A 23,325-nucleotide genomic window follows, 5' to 3' on the forward strand; every position below is an offset into this window, starting at 1 on the left:
TGCATCGAAAACGTTCCATACGACAAAAGCGTTTTGTGCGTCGAAAACGTTTCGTTTGTCAAAAACGTTTCGTGCGTCGAAAACGTTCCATACGACAAAAGCGTTTTGTGCGTCGAAAACGTTTCGTTTGTCAAAAACGTTTCGTGCATCGAAAACGTTCCATACGACAAAAGCGTTTTGTGCGTCGAAAACGTTTCGTTTGTCAAAAACGTTTCGTGCATGGAAAACGTTCCATACGACAAAAGCGTTTTGTGCGTCGAAAAAGTTTCGTTTGTCAAAAACGTTTCGTTTGTCAAAAACGTTTCGTGCGTCGAAAACGTTCCATACGACAAAAGCGTTTTGTGCGTCGAAAACGTTTCGTTTGTCAAAAACGTTTCGTGCGTCGAAAACGTTCCATACGACAAAAGCGTTTTGTGCGTCGAAAACGTTTCGTTTGTCAAAAACGTTTCGTGCATCGAAAACGTTCCATACGACAAAAGCGTTTTGTGCGTCGAAAACGTTTCGTTTGTCAAAAACGTTTCGTGCATCGAAAACGTTCCATACGACAAAAGCGTTTTGTGCGTCGAAAACGTTTTGTGTGTCGAGAACGTTCTATGTCTCGAAAACGTTCTATGCCTCGAACATACGACAAAAACGCCTGCCAAAACGTTCCGTGTATTAAAAACGTTTCTTGCGTCAAAAACGTTTCTTGCGTCAAAAACGTTCTGTGCGTCAAAATGTGTCAATATTTGTCATACGCCTACGGACAATAAAAACATTTACGCATGAAAGTGAAAACGTTTTAGATTTCTTAATCTCTAATTTTGAAGAAAACGCAGAGGTAGCAACCATCAGAATTTTCTTCTCGATTTTAATCTTCTTTTTTAAACGGCCAGTCGTGTTTCGATACAAAATCTTTTATCTCATTGAACGAAACATGCATTTTGCTATACTCGATCACAAGCACACATCGCTTATATTTGATGATGTTGGCTCGATAAAGCAGCCAAACAGCCCGTTCTTGAAAAGTTAAAAATGATTTTTATGATACTTTATGCCTACCACTTAAAAAACGATCTCTCTTCAGATTCGAATTTCAATTTGAAAAAACGAAATATTTACAGCTGCCCTATCTTCGCATTACATTGAATTCGGGGTATTGTTTGAGTAACATTACCAAAAAATTGCAAACGCTCACATTTGCATTGTATTCCTCGTTGCACACGCATAATCAAGGTTTTCCGTAGGAACCCCAATTTCGTCTTCGTTCATCCCAAATAATATTAATCAAAACCAATTTGAATTAGAGCAAAATGAATGTAATTTGCATGTGCAAACCTCAGAAGGTTAAAAAAAAATTGAATTAAGGAATTAAAAGGAAGAATAAAAAAATAATACGAAACGGGAAAGACAACCTCTATTGTTGTGTCGTTCCCTGACGTTATTGTACGATTCATATGTGCGCAGAATTTATCGTTGTTGTTCTCTCTGGTGACTAACAAGAATGGGAAAAAAGTGGTTTGGCACAAACGTTTATAAATGCATCCAAAATCCATTATTCAATTATTTTAACGATATTTTCTTGTGTTTCGTTGTTGGAATCAGAATGAATAAAAATTGGCAGCCGGTTTTCTTCCATTCTCAGCCATTTCCTTTTCAGTTAATCAAATTTTATCGCTAGCTGGGTAGTGAGAACGCTATGCCCATATAAAATAACTCATTTACTATTCATCTGTTATCGACAACAAAAACTAAACGACAAGCTCTGATGGATTTATAGCAAAATGCATGTTAAAACAAATGAAGTACAAGATTTCTCATATGTTGTTCTTATCAAACGAAGGAATAGATTCGATAGAAACACAGCTGATATGCCTGCTGACTGTGAAAGGTTATATAGTCGATAATCAGCTTCAAGCAGTACACCTATGGAAAGCAGTTGAGAGCGTAGCGAGGGCGATAAGTCACCAGATCAAATGAAATTTCCAACTTATTTTTACCGATGTCTTTCGACGTTTTGCACCAATGTGTAGTTCAAACATACCATTTCTCATTAGGCCATGGCGACAGTGGTACTCGATACATTGCGCTATCGAACACTATAACGATCTGCACACGAATAAGTCTAGCGAATCATAATTGAAATGAATTTCCATTCGGTATTAAACTTAACCACTAGCGGCCCGTGTATGTGGTTAGGTTACCTCGCCGAATTTCCTGACTTCGGGACTTTTCGTGATTTTCCGCTAATTTCCGGGACTTTTTGTTACTTTTTATGATTTTTGTGACTTGAAGGACTTTTATTGACTTTCTGTGAGTTTTCAGGACTTTACGGGATTTCCCGTGACTTTCTGTGACCCATCGTGACTTTACTTGACCTTTTGTCTTTCCTGATGATCTTGTGACTTTCCGGATAAATTTGTGACTTTTTTCGGTTCTTTTCAACGACATTCCGGAGCTGTTTCCCCTTGGTAGCTCATTCTCGCGAATTTCTTTCAATCAAGACTACACATTCGACAAGAGTTGGAATGCCCCGAGCACTAAAACTACTTAGTCCAATCAATGTCTCAGTTCTTCGAGCAGGATTAGAAGGAAAATCAAACTTGTCACAATGAATTTATGTCATTTATACTGATTGTAACAGTATTTACCCGCGTAGACGAAGGTGCTGGGAATTGGATTGTGCAAATTCGCATAACAGACAAAACAGACAACGAAAAAAACGAAATGTTTGAACAGACCAATTTTCGGTAATTTGTCACGCAAGAAATTGCGAAAAGTTTCTCACGCACAACAGAACCCCGATCCCGAGACAACGGATTTTTGCCATTTCAGGTAAAAGTCTTTCATGTCGCATTACAAATTTCGATTAAATTTTCGATGAAATTTATCGAAAATTGAGTTTCTTCTTCACTAGAAAAAAAATCCGAGAGAAATATTTCGCCCTAACTTATCTAGAGCAAACATATCGAAATTGCATAAATATCCGAAAATCATCAGCAGCTGCTGCTTCTTCATCTTTTATACCTTCTTTTCCTCTTTAATACACAAACAACGATTCAATTTATAGTTCAATTTCTACCACGATCCATATTTTCTTATACCCAACACACAACAACAAAAAACGCAGCTGAATTCAAACAAATCATTTTCGTCAACACGACCGTACGTACATATACGACGGATACGTAATGGTATGTGCCCAGGAGCCGTACATACATAACAATATTTTCGAAAATAATTCACTTTCCTCGTCGCATTTTCAATGGAACATTTTGCGCTATTGTTGCGCGACTCAAGGTCAGACTTTTGAGGGAATCTTTCCATACAAATTATACTTCTTCTCCTCTTCGTGTTTCTTTTTTCTTCGTATTTTCTTTCAATTTAGAAATTTTTGCACAAACCAAACACATATTACGAGGGGTTATGAACACATTTTACCAAATAGAGCTTAGGGCACAGAAAACCATTCAAAATCGTGTATATTATACCTTTCCCCGCGATATATAAAATTTTCATTCGGTTGTGTGTGCTTTCTTGGATAATGGAAAAAGATGTGTTTTTTCAACCAAAATCATTTTTGCAATTGGTATGAAAACTGCAACGAGCACCGTAGATACACAAACACCAGTCACTTCAGATAATAAAGATTATTTATGTATATATGCGGATGAGGATACCCAACGAGTGAATGTATAAGCGATAAAAATAGGGAGAAAGGTCAAGGTATCTGTAAGCCATCAAACAACTGAAAATAATAATAAAATCAAAGAAAAATGCAATTTTTATGTGAAAAGGATAGTGAGAGAAGCAACGACGTAATAAATCTGAGACTTGTTTGAAAAGATATTCTTTCACAGATACGCATGTCATACTGGAACTGCATTGTTTGGAATTTATCTTCTTCGTTCTGTCGCTTTATCTGCCACTGCTTTTTCTCTTGTGCGTTCTCTTCCGATGAATATAAATTCTAATTTTTCATTTTATTGGAAAAAGTTTATTTTTTTTTGGTCGTTGGCGAACAATGCATTTTGGATGAATGTTCGAGGTTTGATTTATTCGTTTCTTGCCTGTTAGTCATGGCATTGGCATTAATAATTTTTGGATTGAATGTCAATAGGGCTAGCAGTTCGAACCGGAGTATAGTGTGGTTGTGGTCGGTCGAATTTGGTTTGGTTACATAACGGGTTTCTAAAATCCTTTTTTGTCAGATTTTTCTTAAAAATTAAAAAATATCTTCGGCCCAGATTCACTCAAGTTCCTTTGAAAGTTCGGTAAGGACTCGAAAACAGATGTCCTTTGGATGAGTTATAAACGACAAACGGGTTACCCTTTGCACGATGGGATCTCTTACATCTGTTGCTTAAACTACGTCTAAAGTTTCTATAGAAAATCTACTACTTTATCAATTTCCTTCAACATTTTGCAATAAAAGAGACTAGAAACAAAGACTCATCGCCTATAATTTTGTCATCGGTGTCGATTACAGATTACTGTGTGTCTGTGGCATAATGTCAGAAAATAATTCATTCAAATGTTGAAAATGTGATTCGTTGCGGTCATGGCTAAACGTTCAAGAAGGACAAGTTATCGACGACGTGACAACAATAAGGGATGAATTCTATCTTTAGTACATTCAAGAGCAAAAGGTATTGTTAAACAAATGAAGTAGAAGATTTTGCACCAAACACTAGCCAATACTTTAAACAAATGAAGTAACAGATTCAATCAAAACATCGCGATAAGCTTCTTGTTTCTAAAAGAATTAAAAAAAAACCGCAATTGACCGTTAGAAATGGAAATAATTAAAGTTCCAAGAGACTTTTCTTCTTGTTTTTCATTAAGTTAGTCGTCCAGTTGATAAGTTGAACTTTTAAATGTTTAATTTCCCTTAAGTTTCCGATATAACTCTTACAACTCTTTAAGACTTTCAGAATTTTGGGAGTGTCTGATGGAAATGTTTCTTTTGTATCAAAAACTTATCATGTCACGACTCTGGAAGGCTAGCGATGAATTTAAATTTCATTTCGATTATGATTCGCTAAACTTTTGCGTGTGCAAGTGGGTGTATTGGTTGGTAGAGCACTGTCGATCAAGTGGCACTGTCATCATGGCCTGATGAGAAATGGTATTTTTGAACCGCATATTAATGCAAAACGGCGAAAGACGTCTTTAATACATCGTACAGATCGGAACAGCGGTCAGACCGTCCTGCCATTGGAACTCAACAAAAATTGATGAAAAAAATCATTAAATCCGTTACTTCAATGGTGTAAATGTCTACTTGTGTCTGATACCAAATCTATTACTTCAATTCCAACAAAATCATTAAATCCGTTACTTCGCTGGTGTAAATGTCTACTTGTGTCTGATATCAAATCTATTACTTCAATTGCAACAAAATCATTGAATCCGTTACTTCAATGGTGTAAATGTCTACTTGTGTCTGATACCAAATCTATTACTTCAATTCCAACAAAATCATTAAATCCGTTACTTCAATGGTGTAAATGTCTACGTGTGTCTGATACCAAATCTATTACTTCAATTGCAACAAAATCATTGAATCCGTTACTTCAATGGTGTAAATGTCTACTTGTGTCTGATACCAAATCTATTACTTCAATTTCAACAAAATCATTAAATCCGTTACTTCAATGGTGTAAATGTCTACTTGTGTCTGATACCAAATCTATTACTTCAATTGCAACAAAATCATTGAATCCGTTACTTCAATGGTGTAAATGTCTACGTGTGTCTGATACCAAATCTATTACTTTAATTGCAACAAAATCATTGAATCCGTTACTTCAATGGTGTAAATGTCTACTTGTGTCTGATACCAAATCTATTACTTCAATTTCAACAAAATCATTAAATCCGTTACTTCAATGGTGTAAATGTCTACTTGTGTCTGATACCAAATCTATTACTTCAATTGCAACAAAATCATTGAATCCGTTACTTCAATGGTGTAAATGTCTACGTGTGTCTGATACCAAATCTATTACTTTAATTGCAACAAAATCATTGAATCCGTTACTTCAATGGTGTAAATGTCTACTTGTGTCTGATACCAAATCTATTACTTCAATTGCAACAAAATCATTGAATCCGTTACTTCAATGGTGTAAATGTCTACTTGTGTCTGATACCAAATCTATTACTTCAATTGCAACAAAATCATTGAATCCGTTACTTCAATGGTGTAAATGTCTACTTGTGTCTGATACCAAATCTATTACTTCAATTGCAACAAAATCATTGAATCCGTTACTTCAATGGTGTAAATGTCTACTTGTGTCTGATACCAAATCTATTACTTCAATTGCAACAAAATCATTGAATCCGTTACTTCAATGGTGTAAATGTCTACGTGTGTCTGATACCAAATCTATTACTTTAATTGCAACAAAATCATTGAATCCGTTACTTCAATGGTGTAAATGTCTACTTGTGTCTGATACCAAATCTATTACTTCAATTTCAACAAAATCATTAAATCAGTTACTTCAATGGTGTAAATGTCTACTTGTGTCTGATACCAAATCTATTACTTCAATTGCAACAAAATCATTGAATCCGTTACTTCAATGGTGTAAATGTCTACGTGTGTCTGATACCAAATCTATTACTTTAATTGCAACAAAATCATTGAATCCGTTACTTCAATGGTGTAAATGTCTACTTGTGTCTGATACCAAATCTATTACTTCAATTTCAACAAAATCATTAAATCCGTTACTTCAATGGTGTAAATGTCTACTTGTGTCTGATACCAAATCTATTACTTCAATTGCAACAAAATCATTGAATCCGTTACTTCAATGGTGTAAATGTCTACTTGTGTCTGATACCAAATCTATTACTTCAATTCCAACAAAATCATTGAATCCGTTACTTCAATGGTGTAAATGTCTACTTGTGTCTGATACCAAATCTATTACTTCAATTCCAACAACAAAATCATTAAATCCGTTACTTCAATGGTGTAAATGTCTACTTGTGTCTGATACCAAATCTATTACTTCAATTCCAACAAAATCATTGAATCCGTTACTTCAATGGTGTAAATGTCTACTTGTGTCTGATACCAAATCTATTACTTCACTTCCAACAAAATCATTGAATCCGTTACTTCAATGGTGTAAATGTCTACTTGTGTCTGATACCAAATCTATTACTTCAATTCCAACAACAAAATCATTGAATCCGTTACTTCAATGGTGTAAATGTCTACTTGTGTCTGATACCAAATCTATTACTTCAATTCCAACAACAAAATCATTAAATCCGTTACTTCAATGGTGTAAATGTCTACTTGTGTCTGATACCAAATCTATTACTTCAATTCCAACAAAATCATTGAATCCGTTACTTCAATGGTGTAAATGTCTACTTGTGTCTGATACCAAATCTATTACTTCAATTCCAACAAAATCATTGAATCCGTTACTTCAATGGTGTAAATGTCTACTTGTGTCTGATACCAAATCTATTACTTCAATTCCAACAACAAAATCATTAAATCCGTTACTTCAATGGTGTAAATGTCTACTTGTGTCTGATATCAAATCTATTACTTCAATTCCAACAACAAAATCATTAAATCCGTTACTTCAATGGTGTAAATGTCTACTTGTGTCTGATACCAAATCTATTACTTCAATTCCAACAAAATCATTGAATCCGTTACTTCAATGGTGTAAATGTCTACTTGTGTCTGATACCAAATCTATTACTTCAATTCCAACAACAAAATCATTAAATCCGTTACTTCAATGGTGTAAATGTCTACTTGTGTCTGATATCAAATCTATTACTTCAATTCCAACAACAAAATCATTAAATCCGTTACTTCAATGGTGTAAATGTCTACTTGTGTCTGATATCAAATCTATTACTTCAATTCCAACAAAATCATTAAATCCGTTACTTCAATGGTGTAAATGTCTAGTTGTGTCTGATACCAAATCTATTACTTCAATTCCAACAAAATCATTAAATCCATTACTTCAATGGTGTAAATGTCTACTTGTGTCTGATATCAAATCTATTACTTCAATTCCAACAAAATCATTAAATCCATTACTTCAATGGTGTAAATGTCTACTTGTGTCTGATACCAAATCTATTACTTCAATTGCAACAAAATCATTAAATCCGTTACTTCAAAGGTGTAAATGTCTACTTGTGTCTGATACCAAATCTATTACTTCAATTCCAACAAAATCATTAAATTTCTTCTGTTACTTCGCTGGTCTAATCAAAACCGTTCACAAAAACCGAAAATTAATGGGAACTTTACCATTTCTGACAAGGTGAGAAATGTAAATTTGTTCCTCCCTAATTATGTAAAAATCAAAACTCATTTGTACGAAGAAAAAACCAGTAATCGACTGAACGATGTAACCGATACCTTTAATCAAAGAAAAAAAAAATCGTCATCCAAACCTCCCCATGCCTGTGTGTCTACAATCACTTCGTTTTTTATGTCTTGCTTTTTTTTCATTTAATTCAAAACGAAACAAAAAGTCGTCCCGGTAATATAATGGCATATAAATTACGGTCTCGATATGCAAAATGAGCATGTAATGTGGAAAAATACAGTTCCATCAAAGACGATATTTATTATGTTACACATTTCGATCTGAAGTAAATCTATATGCGCATTTGCCCTACATATATTTACACACACAAAATAGTAGGTATACGATTTCCGTCAAACATATCCTACATATCAGTCATGCCTTAACCCCCCAAAATATGCTAAAAGAAAATTAATATCAAACTCTCTGCAACATGACAGGTATATGTTCCGAAGAAAACGATATTGAAAATAAGAACCAGATGCCCTCTTCCACCTCGAACCGACTATACTGCCGGGTAAAAAAAGCAACTGTGTACTCGAACAACATAAGAACGTATTGTAGCACCCAAATATAGTTTAATTAATCTAATTCCAAATTTTTTTTGTCCTTCTTCTTGTCGTTCCACATTACATTTCTAACGGAACGGATCCTTTCTTTATTTCTATGCTGAAACGAACGGGGAAGAAATACTTTACTTAAATTTGCCCTTACGGGGACATTGCATCAGCCTCGTATGAAATATGTAACGTTGTAATGAAAGGTGTTACAGATCTTTTTTTCTTCCGCATGTGTACCTACCTAAACAGTTATTGTTGTTTTTTTTTTTGGTGTGTTCTCTCATCTCATCTCACACATATCAATCTTATGATGAATTCTTAAAAAATATTTTTTTTTTCTGCCTGAATTATACCTCCATGCCGACCCATATCTCACCGAATAATTTTTTGTTTTTTTTTTACGGTGTGCCCCTCATCTTAATTTTTTATTATGATAATGCGTACAATCATGAGTGTGCAAGTGAGAGAGAGAGACGAGAGGCAGAAAAACCTCAATTTACTAATTTTAGATTGGCAGAAAAAAAGGAAAATCATCTTTGCTTCCTCGTATATTGTCCAAATGTGATACAGTTTAAATTTTCGATGAGTTTTTTTTTTGGTATTTCGATTCGCACGAAGAAGGGTTGTAATAGCAAAATCTGGGATTTATTTTTATCGATATTTTTCTGCTGTATCATCCGAATGATATATTCACATCTAACGAGAATTTAGATCATTTTTGTTCGCTCTCCAATTTTTTATGGATAGCCTGGGTTTCATATTCAATCGAAGTTTTTCAGCTGCTTCAATTGTTGAGAAGAACATAGCTAACGCCGACCCGTACGAAACACCTATTCGTATCAAAAGCCTTTAATGTGAAACTCTTCATTTCTCTTACTTCATTTTCTTCTCTGCTGAAAAACTATTCTCCCTTTAAAATCACTTACATTATCCACTCTTTGCCTTGTTATCATATACAACTAAATTGCCGGAGGCAATATAGACAGCCCCGTACGAAGACAAATTTCATAAATTCCTATTTAAACAGCTATATACCGCTATATTTACCTATATTTCACTGTAAATAAACATTTCACAGATAAATATATGCTATTATATAGCTCTATATGCCTGTATATAGCTCAATATAGCTGTATAAAGGTATATATAGATGTCCGTATATGGAATCCCTGAAACCCCTCACACTTAACACATTATTTCCATGTTAACAGAAACTCTCTAAGTATCATTTTTCCCACTTTATATCACTTTTAATAAAATCCAATATGGCCGCCGGCAGCCATTTTGTTAGGAGACCGGAAATAGTGCCGACGCTTTACATTCGTTAATACCTTTCAAACAAAAAAAAATTCATGAAATTCGGTCAAAATTTACTCGAGATATTGTCAAAATACACCACGTTCACTGTACTTCCGAGTAGCCAGATAAGAGCTCACTCCAAGAGACCTAGCTCACGCTCCGGAGAACATAATTTCATAAACAAATTTTTCCCTGATTGGTACGGTCAATACCTATCTAATAAAGCTAAAACAGACGAAATATGTTCAAATGTGGCCGACCTACAAGCAAAAACTGCTTGCCGCCCTGTGCCTGTTCCACACCAAGGGGTCTAACTCACGAGTCGGTCATCCGATTTCCAAAAACTTTTTTTTTGTCGATCGGTATTGTAAATACCTTTTATTTGACGTATCACTTACAATTAACGTTACTTAATTAACGTTAAAATGTCCGGAGATATCTTCGAAAAACCGTAAAGCACTTATTGGGCCACAGCTCGGGAGGGGTCGATCCAAAATCACTCATCTTCGAACTTAGCCTGTCTTTTGACATTACCAAACGGGAAAAAAAAGAATTTTCAAAATCAGATGCGTTTTACTCAAGTTATCGTGCAGACAGACGGACAGACGGACATTTTTTTTTCTCGCGGATTTGGCATCTCTAGACAACCACAATAGGTTTCCCCTTACTCAGGGAGTCCAATTCGACGTGTTACAAACGTATGCGTAAACCTATAAGACCCCAGTACTTCGTACGGGTCTAAAAACTGAAAGTTCGAACTGAAATGGTAAAAAAAAACTGCCGAAGAGAGTGTCAGTAGAGAGTGTTTGTGTGTTAATCTTTCACAGACGGCAAGTTCATTGGCAGATCTATTACTTTTACATTTGATTTATGTATTTTCAAGAAATTAATTTCAAATCTTGTACTTCAGACACAAGTAGACATTTACACCAGCTAAGTAGCAGAAGAGTTCAATGTTCTGAAAGAACAGATTAAGACAACTCTGAGTTGATCACGAGGGCGGTGACACACAAATGCGTCAACGGCTGCGAAGTTTATATGAAAAATACAAATTGACAAAAACAAAGTTCTGAATTTTCGAGAAAAATATTTTCTTTAAGTTGATTTCTCACACTATCTGTTTGTAAAATTTGGTGTCACTCGCCTTCGTGGTTGTCTTAACCTGTTCTTTTAGAACTTTGGCAGAGTTAATGATTTTGTTGGAATTGAAGTAATAGAATCGGTAGCAGACACAATGAGATATTTACACCAGCGAAGTAACAGATTTACTGATTATTTTCTTCAATTTTTGATGAGTTCCTATGGCAGGACGGTTTGATCGCTGTTTCGATATGTAAGTTGTATTAAAGACGTCTTTCGCCGTTTTGCATTAATATACTGTTCAAAAATACCATTTCGCATCAGGCCATGATGACACTGGCACTTGATCGACAGGGCTCGACCGAACACTACACCAACTTGCACACGCAAAAGTCTTGCGAATCATAATCGAAATGAAATTTAAATTCATCGCTAACCTTCCACGCTCGTGGCATAATGAGTTTTCGATATAAAAGAAACATTTTGATCAGGCACACCGAAAATTCTGAAAGTCTTAAAGAGTTGTAAGAGTTATATCGGAAACTTAAGGGAAATTTAAACATTTAAAAGTTCAACTTATCAACTAACCGACTAACTTAATGAAAAACAAGAAGAAAAGTCTCTTGGAACTTTAATTATTTCCATTTCTAACAATCAATTGCGTTTCTTTTTAAATTATTTTAGAAACAAGAAGCTTATCGCGATGTTTTGATTGAATCTGTTACTTCATTTGTTTAACGTGTTTCGTCCAAAATCTTCTACTTCATTTATTTAACTATACCTTTTGCTATACAAGTAGATACTAAAGATAGATTACATCTGTTATTGTCGAACTTATCGAAAACAAAAGTCATGACCAACATCGGGGACGATAGAGAAATCAAAATTGGTGACACTGTCATTGAACGAGTCGACAGCTATGTATATCTAGGACATAAACTGAAGTTAGGTCTGGACAACCAAACTGCAGAAATAAGACGTAGGATTGGTCTTGCATGGGCAGCGTTCGGAAAACTCAGACTAATTTTCAAAAGCAAAATGAATAATAGTCTGAAACGCAAAGTTTTCGACACTTGTGTCCTTCCAGTGCTCACTTATGGAGCGGAAACGTTAACTTTAACGAAAGCATCCGAAGATAAATTGAGAGTGACACAAAGAGCCATGGAACGGAGTATGCTTGGAATAACACTCAGAGACAGAATGACGAATCAATGGATTCGACAACAAACCAGGGTCGTTGATGTCATGGAAAGAATAGCATCTCTGAAATGGAGCTGGGCGGGACATATTGCAAGAAGGACAGACGAACGTTGGACCAAAAAGATCATGAACTGGCGACCATATAAAAGACGAGCTATAGGTAGACCACCAGAGAGATGGACAAACGGAATTAAGAATATTGCAGGTACAAACTGGCAGCAAATGGCAATGGATCGTACGAAATGGAAAGAAGTTGGAGAGGCCTACATCCAGCAGTGGATAGAAACAGGCTGAAAAAGAAGAAGAAGAAGAAGATTGTCGTTCCGTCGTCGATAACTTCTACTTCTTGAAAGTCTGGACTACTAGACAGATTACTAGACTAGACTAGATAGCAGGGCCTATTTTCGATAGTCTAAATTATCGAAATTATCGAAAAATTCTCGAAATTATCGAAAAATTATCAAAATTCTCCAAAAGTAAATTTAAGAATTTCGAAAATTTTTGGAGAATTTAGAGAATTTAGAGAATTTTTCGATAATTTCGATAATTTAGATTATCGAAAATAGGCCCTGCTAGATAGACTACTAAATAGCCTCGGGAGGAGTGTGTTAAGGCGATTTAGTGGTGGTTATTGCTTGTGTCTCGAAATAGGAAATATTGACATTTCACTCGCTGCATGCAAAACAGCGCCATACGCATTCTATCCGGTTGTTAGCAACGCCATCTGTTATCATTTCTCTGCCTTAGTTAGATTCAACTTCTCGATTGTTGGATTTCTCCCAAAAATGTCGGTACATGTTCAGTTTCAACATTTCATTCGAAGAGTCCATTTTACGTATGGTTTTGGTTAGCCCTTTCGAAACAGCAGATTCAACGTGATGTTCATCGGTTACTTCTTTAGTTCAGCTCTGTTATCACATTTTCCTATGTAAGATTTTAACCAGAGCTCATCGTTGACGCTATACGTTCCTAAATGTTTCAAATCTTTGCACGGGACCTCCGACGACCCAATTCATTTTGTTAAAATTTTGTTTGATTCTCACAAGAGTTCAATATAGTCAGGCTGCGGCCACATCAGAGGCATTAGAATCCCATTGACAGTGCAACTGTCATTATCTGTAAAACCCATTAATCCAGCTGTCTGGGGATTACATCCTAAGCACATAAATGTAACGTAACATTGGTCAATATTTTAAAAATTCTTGCTCCTAATCCTAAGTCCTTTTCGTTCCGAAATGTCCCAGAGTATTACATGCGACGACGTATACATGTCAACAACTTACATCTTGTTCTCACATCATTTTCTTACCGACAAACATCCATTAATAACAATTTCGAAATGTTGAGCAAATAGATGGCCAAGCAGAATGAATATATCATGTCCGACTGTATGTATGTCACGAGCAGGGATTATGATTTATTATACATGGGATTAGCAATCCTTTACCGGTATACTCGGTTTGCATCAAGAAAAGAAGAAAATTGTTGAATTGAATTGAATATGGTTTGTATGTGCACATTGTAATGGACATTGGAACGATTTATAAGCAGATTCGGATGATGAGCAATGTATTCAAATTTTGTTCTTGTAAGAATGAGAACGGGATCGGCAAACAGATATTCTACGAGAAAATAGCCTTAGGCTGCTGACCCATTTTGTTGTTCGACTGCAATCCTTTGTTTTGTCTCTTCGGAGAACCGTATTACAATTTGATTCATTCAACAGTCTTTTTCTTCATAAGCTTGCATGTTGGTTATGTGTGCGCAGGAACGGAGAGTTTTAATATTTTTTCTCTGACGAATAACATTGAGTTGAATATTGTTCATTGGTTTATGGCTTAACCATTCACACCGTTCACATCTCTCTGTCGATCACAATTCCCGATCGGTTTATGATTCTTTAAGAATTCTAATTCCCAGCATGCATAATCATAGTTCGCTGCGATTTACAATAACTCGCGAAAATTCACTCGAGCTACATTCTCTTATCTTCGAACTGTAACCGTACTACCGCGCAGCGCATAAAAACCTCAGAGAGGCGAATTCGTGAGAGAATTTCATATATTTTCTCTCACAAATTCGACTCTCTCAGGTTTTTATGCGTTGAACGGTAGCGTAGACTATCGTATGATGCAGTGAGTTTCAATTTAACATTATACAAGGGTGGCTGACCTAATCTAACATTCTCACTTTTCACTTTTGAAAGTCCGAACCATGTCGTTTTATTGTCCAATCATGGTATCGACTCCAAACAAATTTCGTGTTCGGCGTACAGTTTTGTACACATTTTGTACTGACGAATGAAACCAGTCTCGAGTTTTGTACTTTTCATTTAGGTTCGAAACATTCGCAACTTGACAGTTCTTATGGGATTTTATACACGTAACTGTCAAATTACGAATATTACGAGCTACGAAAATACGGGAAGCGTCGCCCTGGGTTCGAAATCGAAATTTTTATCCAATTCGTATCTCACTTATGTTTTAGTACTAGTTGTGTGCTGCCACCTGATGGATGTCGGTTCAAAGCTTAAACTATAAATTCGAAAAGTGACTTGGAGTCGTGCAAAAATGGCCTACTTTCGAACGTGCTTTTCGTGTAAGCCTTTTCTTATAGAAATACCAAGTGTACCTATAGGACAGCTTGCGAACTGTGGCTGATTTATTATTCTCACAATCAAATTTCCACCTGCAGGTACTGTTACATCTGTGTAAACACTCCAGTTTTCGTTGTATGAGTGAATAATAGAAAGAAAACTGTAGTGTTTATTAAGATGTAACAGTACCTGCTTAGGTCAGCTACTGCATGCACTTGGTAGTTGTAGAACCTTATAAAGTGTTTAAGTAGATCTAGATGGAAAATCAACTCGCGGTCCGATGTCAACAATAATACAAAAGAATTTGACAGCGGTATCCGAGACAGAACAATAGGTTGTTGTTTCGCCATCACATTCACTTAAAGACTCTATAAACAAGTGTGTTTGTATGAGTGAATCAGCTGAAAATCAACTGTAGCAAATTTCGACTGAAATTTGATTGTCCTTTCCTGCACGCCATACATTTTCTGTTTTTTTTTTTAAACGAAAATTTCACCTACTTAACTCTCGAGAATCATGCAATCCACAATTAACATTGAAAATAAAATCCTGACCGACTTTTCCAAGCTCAATGAAACCGCAAAGGGTGTATTGTCGTGAAACGATAATTTATTTGTTTATTGACGGAATGGAGTGAAATTTCCTAGCAATTGATTTCACTTTCGTTTTCTTTTGTTTGCATTCGGTTTTTTTTTTCGTTCTATTTCCATAATTCTGGTTAAACTTTTTATTTACATTTCCTCTTTTTTACTCCATTTCACATTTAAACAAGCAAATAAATGGACGTTAATTATATCCCTTTTTTGTCGTCGTCATTGTGTCGTTAAATATTATTTTCGGTATTTTTTTCACTGTTTAAACAAATACGAAATGGTTCGGTGGTAAATTACTGTGCTAACAAAAACCGAAATATTTTCGTATCCTGTCTGTGTGTACTTACAATGGTTATGTTATTGTGAGTAAATAAATTGATTTATTTTCCGGTACTTTGATACTCTTTCCATATTTGCGTTTTGTGTTCAAAGTGGAACGAAAAATAGATATGTTTATGCTGCTAAAACTGCTAGAAAACGAAAATCGTCTGGGGATTTTCAATGATTTTTGGAGCATATTCTTTACCGTTTTTCCTGGATTTGGAAGGGTTTCCTGGTAACATTTGAGACTTTTACTCACAATTTTCGGGTTTTCTTATGTTTTTTTGTTGTCAGAGAATTTTCTACTTTTATCCACCCTTCAGATCATTCACTGGGTGAACCAGCAACCTTTTCGAATTTCTTGATGATAAATCTTTTGATACCTTCCTGCTCCAATATAAATGAATATAAAGCTCCAGGATGGGAAAATTTTCGTGAATTTAAGAACTTGACAGTTGTCATCTTTAGAGCGATCAACCCTTCGCAAATTTGCAGCCCACATTTTGGCGGAAAAATATTCGTTTTGGCTCAGATAAATAATCAAAAAACGAATATTTTCCCTCCTAAATGTAGGCTACAAATTTGCAAAGGGTTGATGGCTCTTAAAGCTAAGACTGGTCGATTAGTACCTTTTAGGGTGACAACTACTGTCAAATTCTTAAATTCACGAAAATCAACGCCCAGGGCGTAGATCTTCGAAGCATCCGTAAGTTGACAGTTCTTATGGGATTTTATACACACAACTGCTTTACGAACTCGAAAACTACCCAACGCCAGGAGAATCATCGCCTAGTGCGCCAATTGTCGATAATTTAAGAATTCGTATATTGACAGTTGTCATCTTAAGGCCAGTTCATGGTCGTATACGTCACAAATGTGTGCAGAGCCATGAACTGGCCTTAAAGCTAAGAGTGGTCCATACGATTCGTCAAGCTGTCAAGTTACGAATTCTTAAATTCACGAGAATCGGCATCCAGTTCACTTGCTTGTACGATACGTATCCCACAACACGTTGAACGGTGTACAGTGGTTGCGTTTAATCAACGAAATCAAACCGGAAAAATCCAGCATCTGCACTTTCAACAATTTCCACTAATGGTCTTTCACATTTCGAATTATCGAGCAATAATCATTATGAGTACAGCCCAGTAGCTCTATAATGGGCATATAATAACCAATAAAACTGAAACTTAAGTGAAAAATTGAACAACGAAATATCGATCCTACTTTCATTGTAATTCATACTACTCAAACGACAAGTATGTACTTTGGTGTTAAAAACCAACTAGCATACAACCGACCGCATATCTTTTGTTTTCAATCGTTGAACCAAAACTACCCCTTTCCCTCTACGTTGAACACATCGCACAATTTGCATACATGCAAACGAGGAAAGTCTTCGAAAAGTAATCGTAACCAAATCAACGAAAGGAATTCTTGCCGGTTTCGAAATGTACAAACAACAACAAAAACCAAACGAAAAACAGAATTCTCAATCGTTGAATTAATTGCGCGGAACAAGGAAATTTTTTGTGTGTTGTGTGTGTGAACATGAGTGTGTGTTTTTCTGCGGTTTTATGATTTACGTGGGAATAAAGTGATTTGTTTACAACAACAACAAAAACCGGAGTGCATGTTCAATCGAATGTAAACTCCCAGGATAATTTGTACTGAACAAAATATTATCGGAAATGTTTTAATCCTTAATTACATTTCGTTCGTTCGTTCTTTCGTACACTTCCTTCAATGATTTACGAGACTTTCCAATTGGTTGAAAAAAGTTTTTTCGGTTAATAAATGGGAAAAACTATTCTGCTGATCAGATGATAAATTTGTTGAAACAATAGCCTTTCCGCTCATCCTATTCACGTTGCCATTGTTCGCCGTAATCATAAAACATAACCGAACATGGGAGATGGATAAAAAGGGAGATAACGATCTGAACAACATCCTTTCAATTTTGGTTTTTCTTTTATTAAATTCCTTGTCGTAAAATGTGAGGGGACGACGAATGTTTTATCGTTCCGTGTAGAATGGTAACAATGTTCCTTTTACGATGAAGAAAAGGAAGTCTCATCACCATTGTTATAATATGGTTGATAAGATCAAAATGATGAATTTGTGCACAGGTTTTCAACGAATTTTAAACTGCAGACTGGAGACGGTTAGATGTGGAATTACAACATTATAGTGTGGCGTTGGACAACTGGTTCAAAGAACAGCTTTAGAATTCTATTATTAAACAATCTCAACCACACCGACACATTAAACTCAAATGACACTCTCAACAACACTGACACAAGTAACTACTACTGTCTCTCTTGACCACACTCAGTGTGGCATACTGACGCACTTCCAATCATAATGACACTTTCAATGACATTGACACTCCGAACCACATTGACACTCCAAACCACATTTACACTTTTAACCATATTGACTCTCCGAACCACATTGACACTCCGAACCACATTGACACTCCGAACCACATTGACACTACTAACCACATCTACACTCCAAACCACATCGACACTCCGAACCACATTGACACTTCGAACCACATTAACACTCATGACCACTTTGACACTTCTAACCACATTGACACTTCGAACCACATTGACACTCCAAACCACATTGACACTCCGAACCACATTGACTCTACTAACCACATCGACACTCCAAACCACATTGACACTCCGAACCACATTGACACTCGTAGCCACATTAACGCTCATAACCACATTGACACTCCTAACCACATTGACACTCCTAACCATAGTGACACTCCTAACCATAGTGACACTCCGAACCATAGTGACACTCCGAACCACATTGACACTCCTAACCACATTGACAATTCTAACCACATTGACACTCCGAACCACATTGACACTCCAAACCACATTGACACTCCGAACCACATTGACACTACTAACCACATCGACACTACAAACCACATCGACACTCCGAACCACATTGACACTCCGAACCACATCGACACTCCAAACCACATTGACACTCCGAAACACATTGACACTCGTAGCCACATAAACACTCATAACCACATTGACACTCCTAACCATAGTGACACTCCTAACCATAGTGACACTCCGAACCACATTGACACTCCTAACCACACCGGCACTCCTAATTAAACCACACTGATTCTCCTAACCCACGGCATTCTTTGCATGCTTTGAAGAGCTTTCGAAAGCTTTAATCTAAATAGAGTTATACTCGATAGGTGGTATGGTGTCGCTGTCGATCAAAGGACACCATAAAAATATATGGGAAATCAGACTTGTGGAAATTAATGACAGCGCCACCTTGACATCTGTCGAGCGTATGATTTGAGCTTCTTGCGAACTTGATTAGGAAAGTGGAATATTTTCAGGGAATGCGAAAAAGCTCTCCAAAGCTCGTCAAAAGCTCAGACACAAAAGCAATACGGCGTTTGGACTTAACATAGCAGATGAGATCAAAGTCTACACTGCTAGTACCAATGTACAAACAGACACTCCTACATGTTCAAGCTACGTACGAAACTTATAGCGTACAGCTGAGCTGTAAGTGTCGTACGTAAATCGTGCGGTTTTAACGTAGATAATGTCCTATGGTGATGTCCACTTGTAATTCCAACAAAACTCTTTTATCAGTGGAATGAACCCGCTTTAGAAAGCCTATGTTTCGTAGCTCAAACAACCGTCGCCACTCTTATCCTAATCCTTTTTTCTCTTCATTCCAGCAAACTCTGAACACCCTATCAACATGTTAAAGTGGACCGTGTCCAAGAGAACGGACTCCTCGGAGCCGGTATCATTGATCCTGAAACCCAAACCACCAGCATCACGTCGATCGCTCGGAAATTTACATCGTCCGCTAAGGAACCGTGACGACCGCGAAAAACGTCGCCAGTCGCTCGGTTCAACCGAAATGGTGCGACGAATCAACAACCACAACAAAGAGAACAACATCATTGCCACACCGCATCCGATGACAAATCGAACGGGCAGCAGTACACCGTACGCGAAATTGGACTTTGCACTCAGGGATCTGAGCAATTTGACTCCGAACACTACGCCGATACCGAATACGGTGACGCCGAGTCGGAAACGGCATTTGCCACTGTCACCGGTCGATCAAAATACGCAACTGAAACCACAATATGCGTCGACACTTCCTACGTTCGATATTGAATATTCACCGTGTGGAATGAAAACCGGACCCATGATCGCTTTACGCGGTTTGACCATGAAAGATTCGTACTTTGACAATCCGTGTTACTTTCGCGACGAAGCGCCGGCTTCGAAGCGCTTGAAATTCTCGCCGGAAGTGACTCCGTTGTCTAGGAGACTGTCCGAATTACGTTTTAGTAAAATGAGCTTTAAGCGAAACAACAAACGGTTGAGTGCCGATGACGATTCGGTGTTAAGCTCTAAAGCGTTGGACGATACAGAGCTGGAGAAAATGATCGACGCGATTTTGGAAAGCTCCAGAAAAGCGACCCTGTGTTCGGACAGAAAATCAGAACGAAGAAAGAGACTGAACACTTCACCGACATATACACCAGCCGATGACCCGGCAGCCGATTTGAATACGTTTTGCGATAATTTCCAAGTGTCACCGGAACTGCTGCAAGCTGGCGACAAGACAATCATAATTGAGGAACCACTTGCGGTCAATGAACGCGAGGTGCGAACTCCCGATTCGGAAGGTGGTAGAGCAGCACAGAAGAGAAATACCAATGAAACGAGTTGCCATTTGAGACGCCAGAGAGCCGTGCGAAGAAAGACAACGAAAACCGAAAAGTGTCACAAGGTCACGACGAAATCCATTTCCGTAACCACCAGCCCGCATACACCATTGAAAGAACAACCAACGAAGCACAGTTCGTGCATCCGTAAAAGTATTGAAGACTTTGCTGCCATGGAAACGCCCACCTACTTTGGAAACCATTTCGAATGCAACAAGCACCACGGACCGAACAGTTCGAAAATGTCGTACGAAAGTACACCGGGCATCGAGGCCAACGATGTGCAGGGCAGCTCTACTCCGACTGGAGCATCGCAAACCATCCGACGCTGTTTGATGTTCTCCGAATCACCAGATTCCATGGAGGATTCGATGGACAAACGGAAATCGGTTGCATCGTCAACGGCGTCTCGATGCTCGAAGTCATCGGTTGGTGTGATCCTGGGCACATTGGATCTGTCGATAGTGGTCGATGAGGAAAAGATACAAATTCACGGTGAGTTGGTATGATCGCAAAGACATTTTCCCGCATCTCTTTCGGCCAATTTTCGTGACCTTAACCGTTTGCTCTCCGTTTTATTGCAGTTATTCGTTGCAAGGATCTTAACCGACAGAACGGTGGTGATATCAACGCTTATGTGAAGGTAAGAGACGAGTTAAGAAATTTGCTTCGTTCAATTTGACTTGACGAAAAAACGTTTTTTTTTCCATCCGTAGGTTGCACTCCTGCCAGCCGAATCAGGAACTGAAAATGGATTTCAACGAACAGCCGTTCAACGTAACTCATCGAAACCGTTCTTTGACCATCGTTTCACGTTTGATCGTGCACCGAACGATTCGTCGAAACGAATTCAATTGGCCGTCTGGCATCGTGATCGTGAATTCAAGTAAGTTGTGCGGATGTCCCCCCTCTACCGAAATCAATTTTGCTCATCGTCAACTTTCCATTTGCAGACGAAGCGAATTTCTCGGTTGCATGTCCTTTCCCATCAGGAGCATCGTCACCGAACTGAGCGGTTCGTATAAGCTACAGCCACAGTCATGCCTAACCGCACCCATTCCGGCTGTGTTATCCGATGTGATGATGGCACAAAGTGCCGATGAAATGATCACAAGCGCTTCGACGCTGAACAGTGATTCGTTCGCCATTCCGCTGAGCCGAAAGGGAATTTTCCAACGAGACGCCGACGAACATTTGTTTCTGCGATTTTTGGAATTGGACACGAATGATGACGACGCTGCTGACGATCCATTCAAACCGAAGGGTCGGACGAAATTCACGATCACCAAAAATTTAGTCAAAACCGACGATCAGGGTTACGGTTTCTCGATCGTATGGACGCATCCGCCACGGATCGAAAAGGTCGAAACTGGTTTACCGGCTCAACGTGGAGGTATTGAGCCCGGCGATTATGTCGTATTCGTCGACAAGCATAATGTGGTCACGATGCCGGAAACGGACATTCTGAATCTGATACGAACGCTGGGAAATGCGATGAGTCTGGAAGTGTTTCGTCGGTCGAATGAGTCGTTCGGCGGTAAGTGTGTTAAGGCTCGCATTCCCAGTATGGCGGTTTGTGGCAGCGAACCGATGGTCGATTCGATTACGCCGAGACCGTTGTCGATGCCGTGTTCTAGTGTTAGCTATGCTATTGAGAGTGTTAAGCGATTGCCGCAGGTGGCGTTTAGTAAAGATATTGGTCATGGAGTGATTGTGTAGTCGGCTTGGCGGTTTTAAGTTTAATTTTTATTTTATTTTTTAAATTTAGTTGAGGCTTAGTTTAACAATCCAAAATGGCTGTGAAGATCGGTTCTTTTTATTTGTTTTTTTATTTAATTTTTCGGTTTTAAGTTTTCGTCCAATTTGTCACCCATTTTATGTTACGTTTGGCCGATCCAGTCAGAAAATCGCAAAATATTTTGTCAAAATTGAAATTATAATTTACAAAGAAAAATCAAGGCAACGGAAGCCAAGTGGAGTTGTAAGGGTCAAAGGAGATCTTGCAGTCGTTCTTGATGGAAACTATCGCGTCTGGCCATGAATATTGTAAAAATTAACTTTCATTTTGCCTACAATTCGCTAGACCTTTTCATGCGGAAAGGAATGACTAGCCTCTTGCGGTTCGTCTTTGCTACATTATAGGAGTTTCCTGATGGGAACTGTCGCGTCTGGCCATGAATATTGTAAAAATTACCTTTCATTTCTCTTACGATTCGCTAGACTTTTTCATACGGAAGGACATGACTAGCCTCTTGACGAGAGTTTTTCATGCGAAAAGGCATGACTAACCTCTTGCGGTTGGTTCTTTGTTTGTCACTCTTAATATGGACAAGGGCTCGTCTGGCCATGAACATTGTAAAAATTAACTTTCATTTTGCCTACAATTCGCTAGACCTTTTCATGCGGAAAGGAATGACTAGCCTCTTGCGGTTCGTCTTTGCTACATTATAGGAGTTTCCTGATGGAAACTGTTGCGTCTGGCCATGATGTGTATGAAAGGTCCCTCTCATTTCTCCTACGATTCGCTAGACTTTTTCATGCGGAAGGACATGACTAGCCTCTTCACGAGAGTTTT

The 23,325-nt window shown here is 37.7% G+C and overlaps 1 protein-coding gene across 1 annotated transcript in view; it reads left to right on the top strand.

Annotated features, from left to right (window-relative positions):
* The window catches only part of LOC119075781, a 40,977-nt gene extending 18,254 nt beyond the window's left edge, over positions 1-22,723 (top strand). The window contains exons 2-5 of the mRNA XM_037182341.1: positions 19,743-21,245; positions 21,335-21,393; positions 21,467-21,636; positions 21,704-22,723. Of these exons, the coding sequence (XP_037038236.1) occupies positions 19,766-21,245; positions 21,335-21,393; positions 21,467-21,636; positions 21,704-22,469 (2,475 nt within the window). The 5' untranslated portion in view covers positions 19,743-19,765 and the 3' untranslated portion in view covers positions 22,470-22,723. The remainder of the gene's footprint in view (positions 1-19,742; positions 21,246-21,334; positions 21,394-21,466; positions 21,637-21,703) is intronic.
* The last annotated feature ends 602 nt before the right edge of the window (positions 22,724-23,325 follow it).

This window comes from Bradysia coprophila, unplaced genomic scaffold, assembly GCF_014529535.1.
Source record: "Bradysia coprophila strain Holo2 unplaced genomic scaffold, BU_Bcop_v1 contig_232, whole genome shotgun sequence".
Taxonomy (NCBI): Eukaryota; Metazoa; Arthropoda; class Insecta; order Diptera; family Sciaridae; genus Bradysia; species Bradysia coprophila.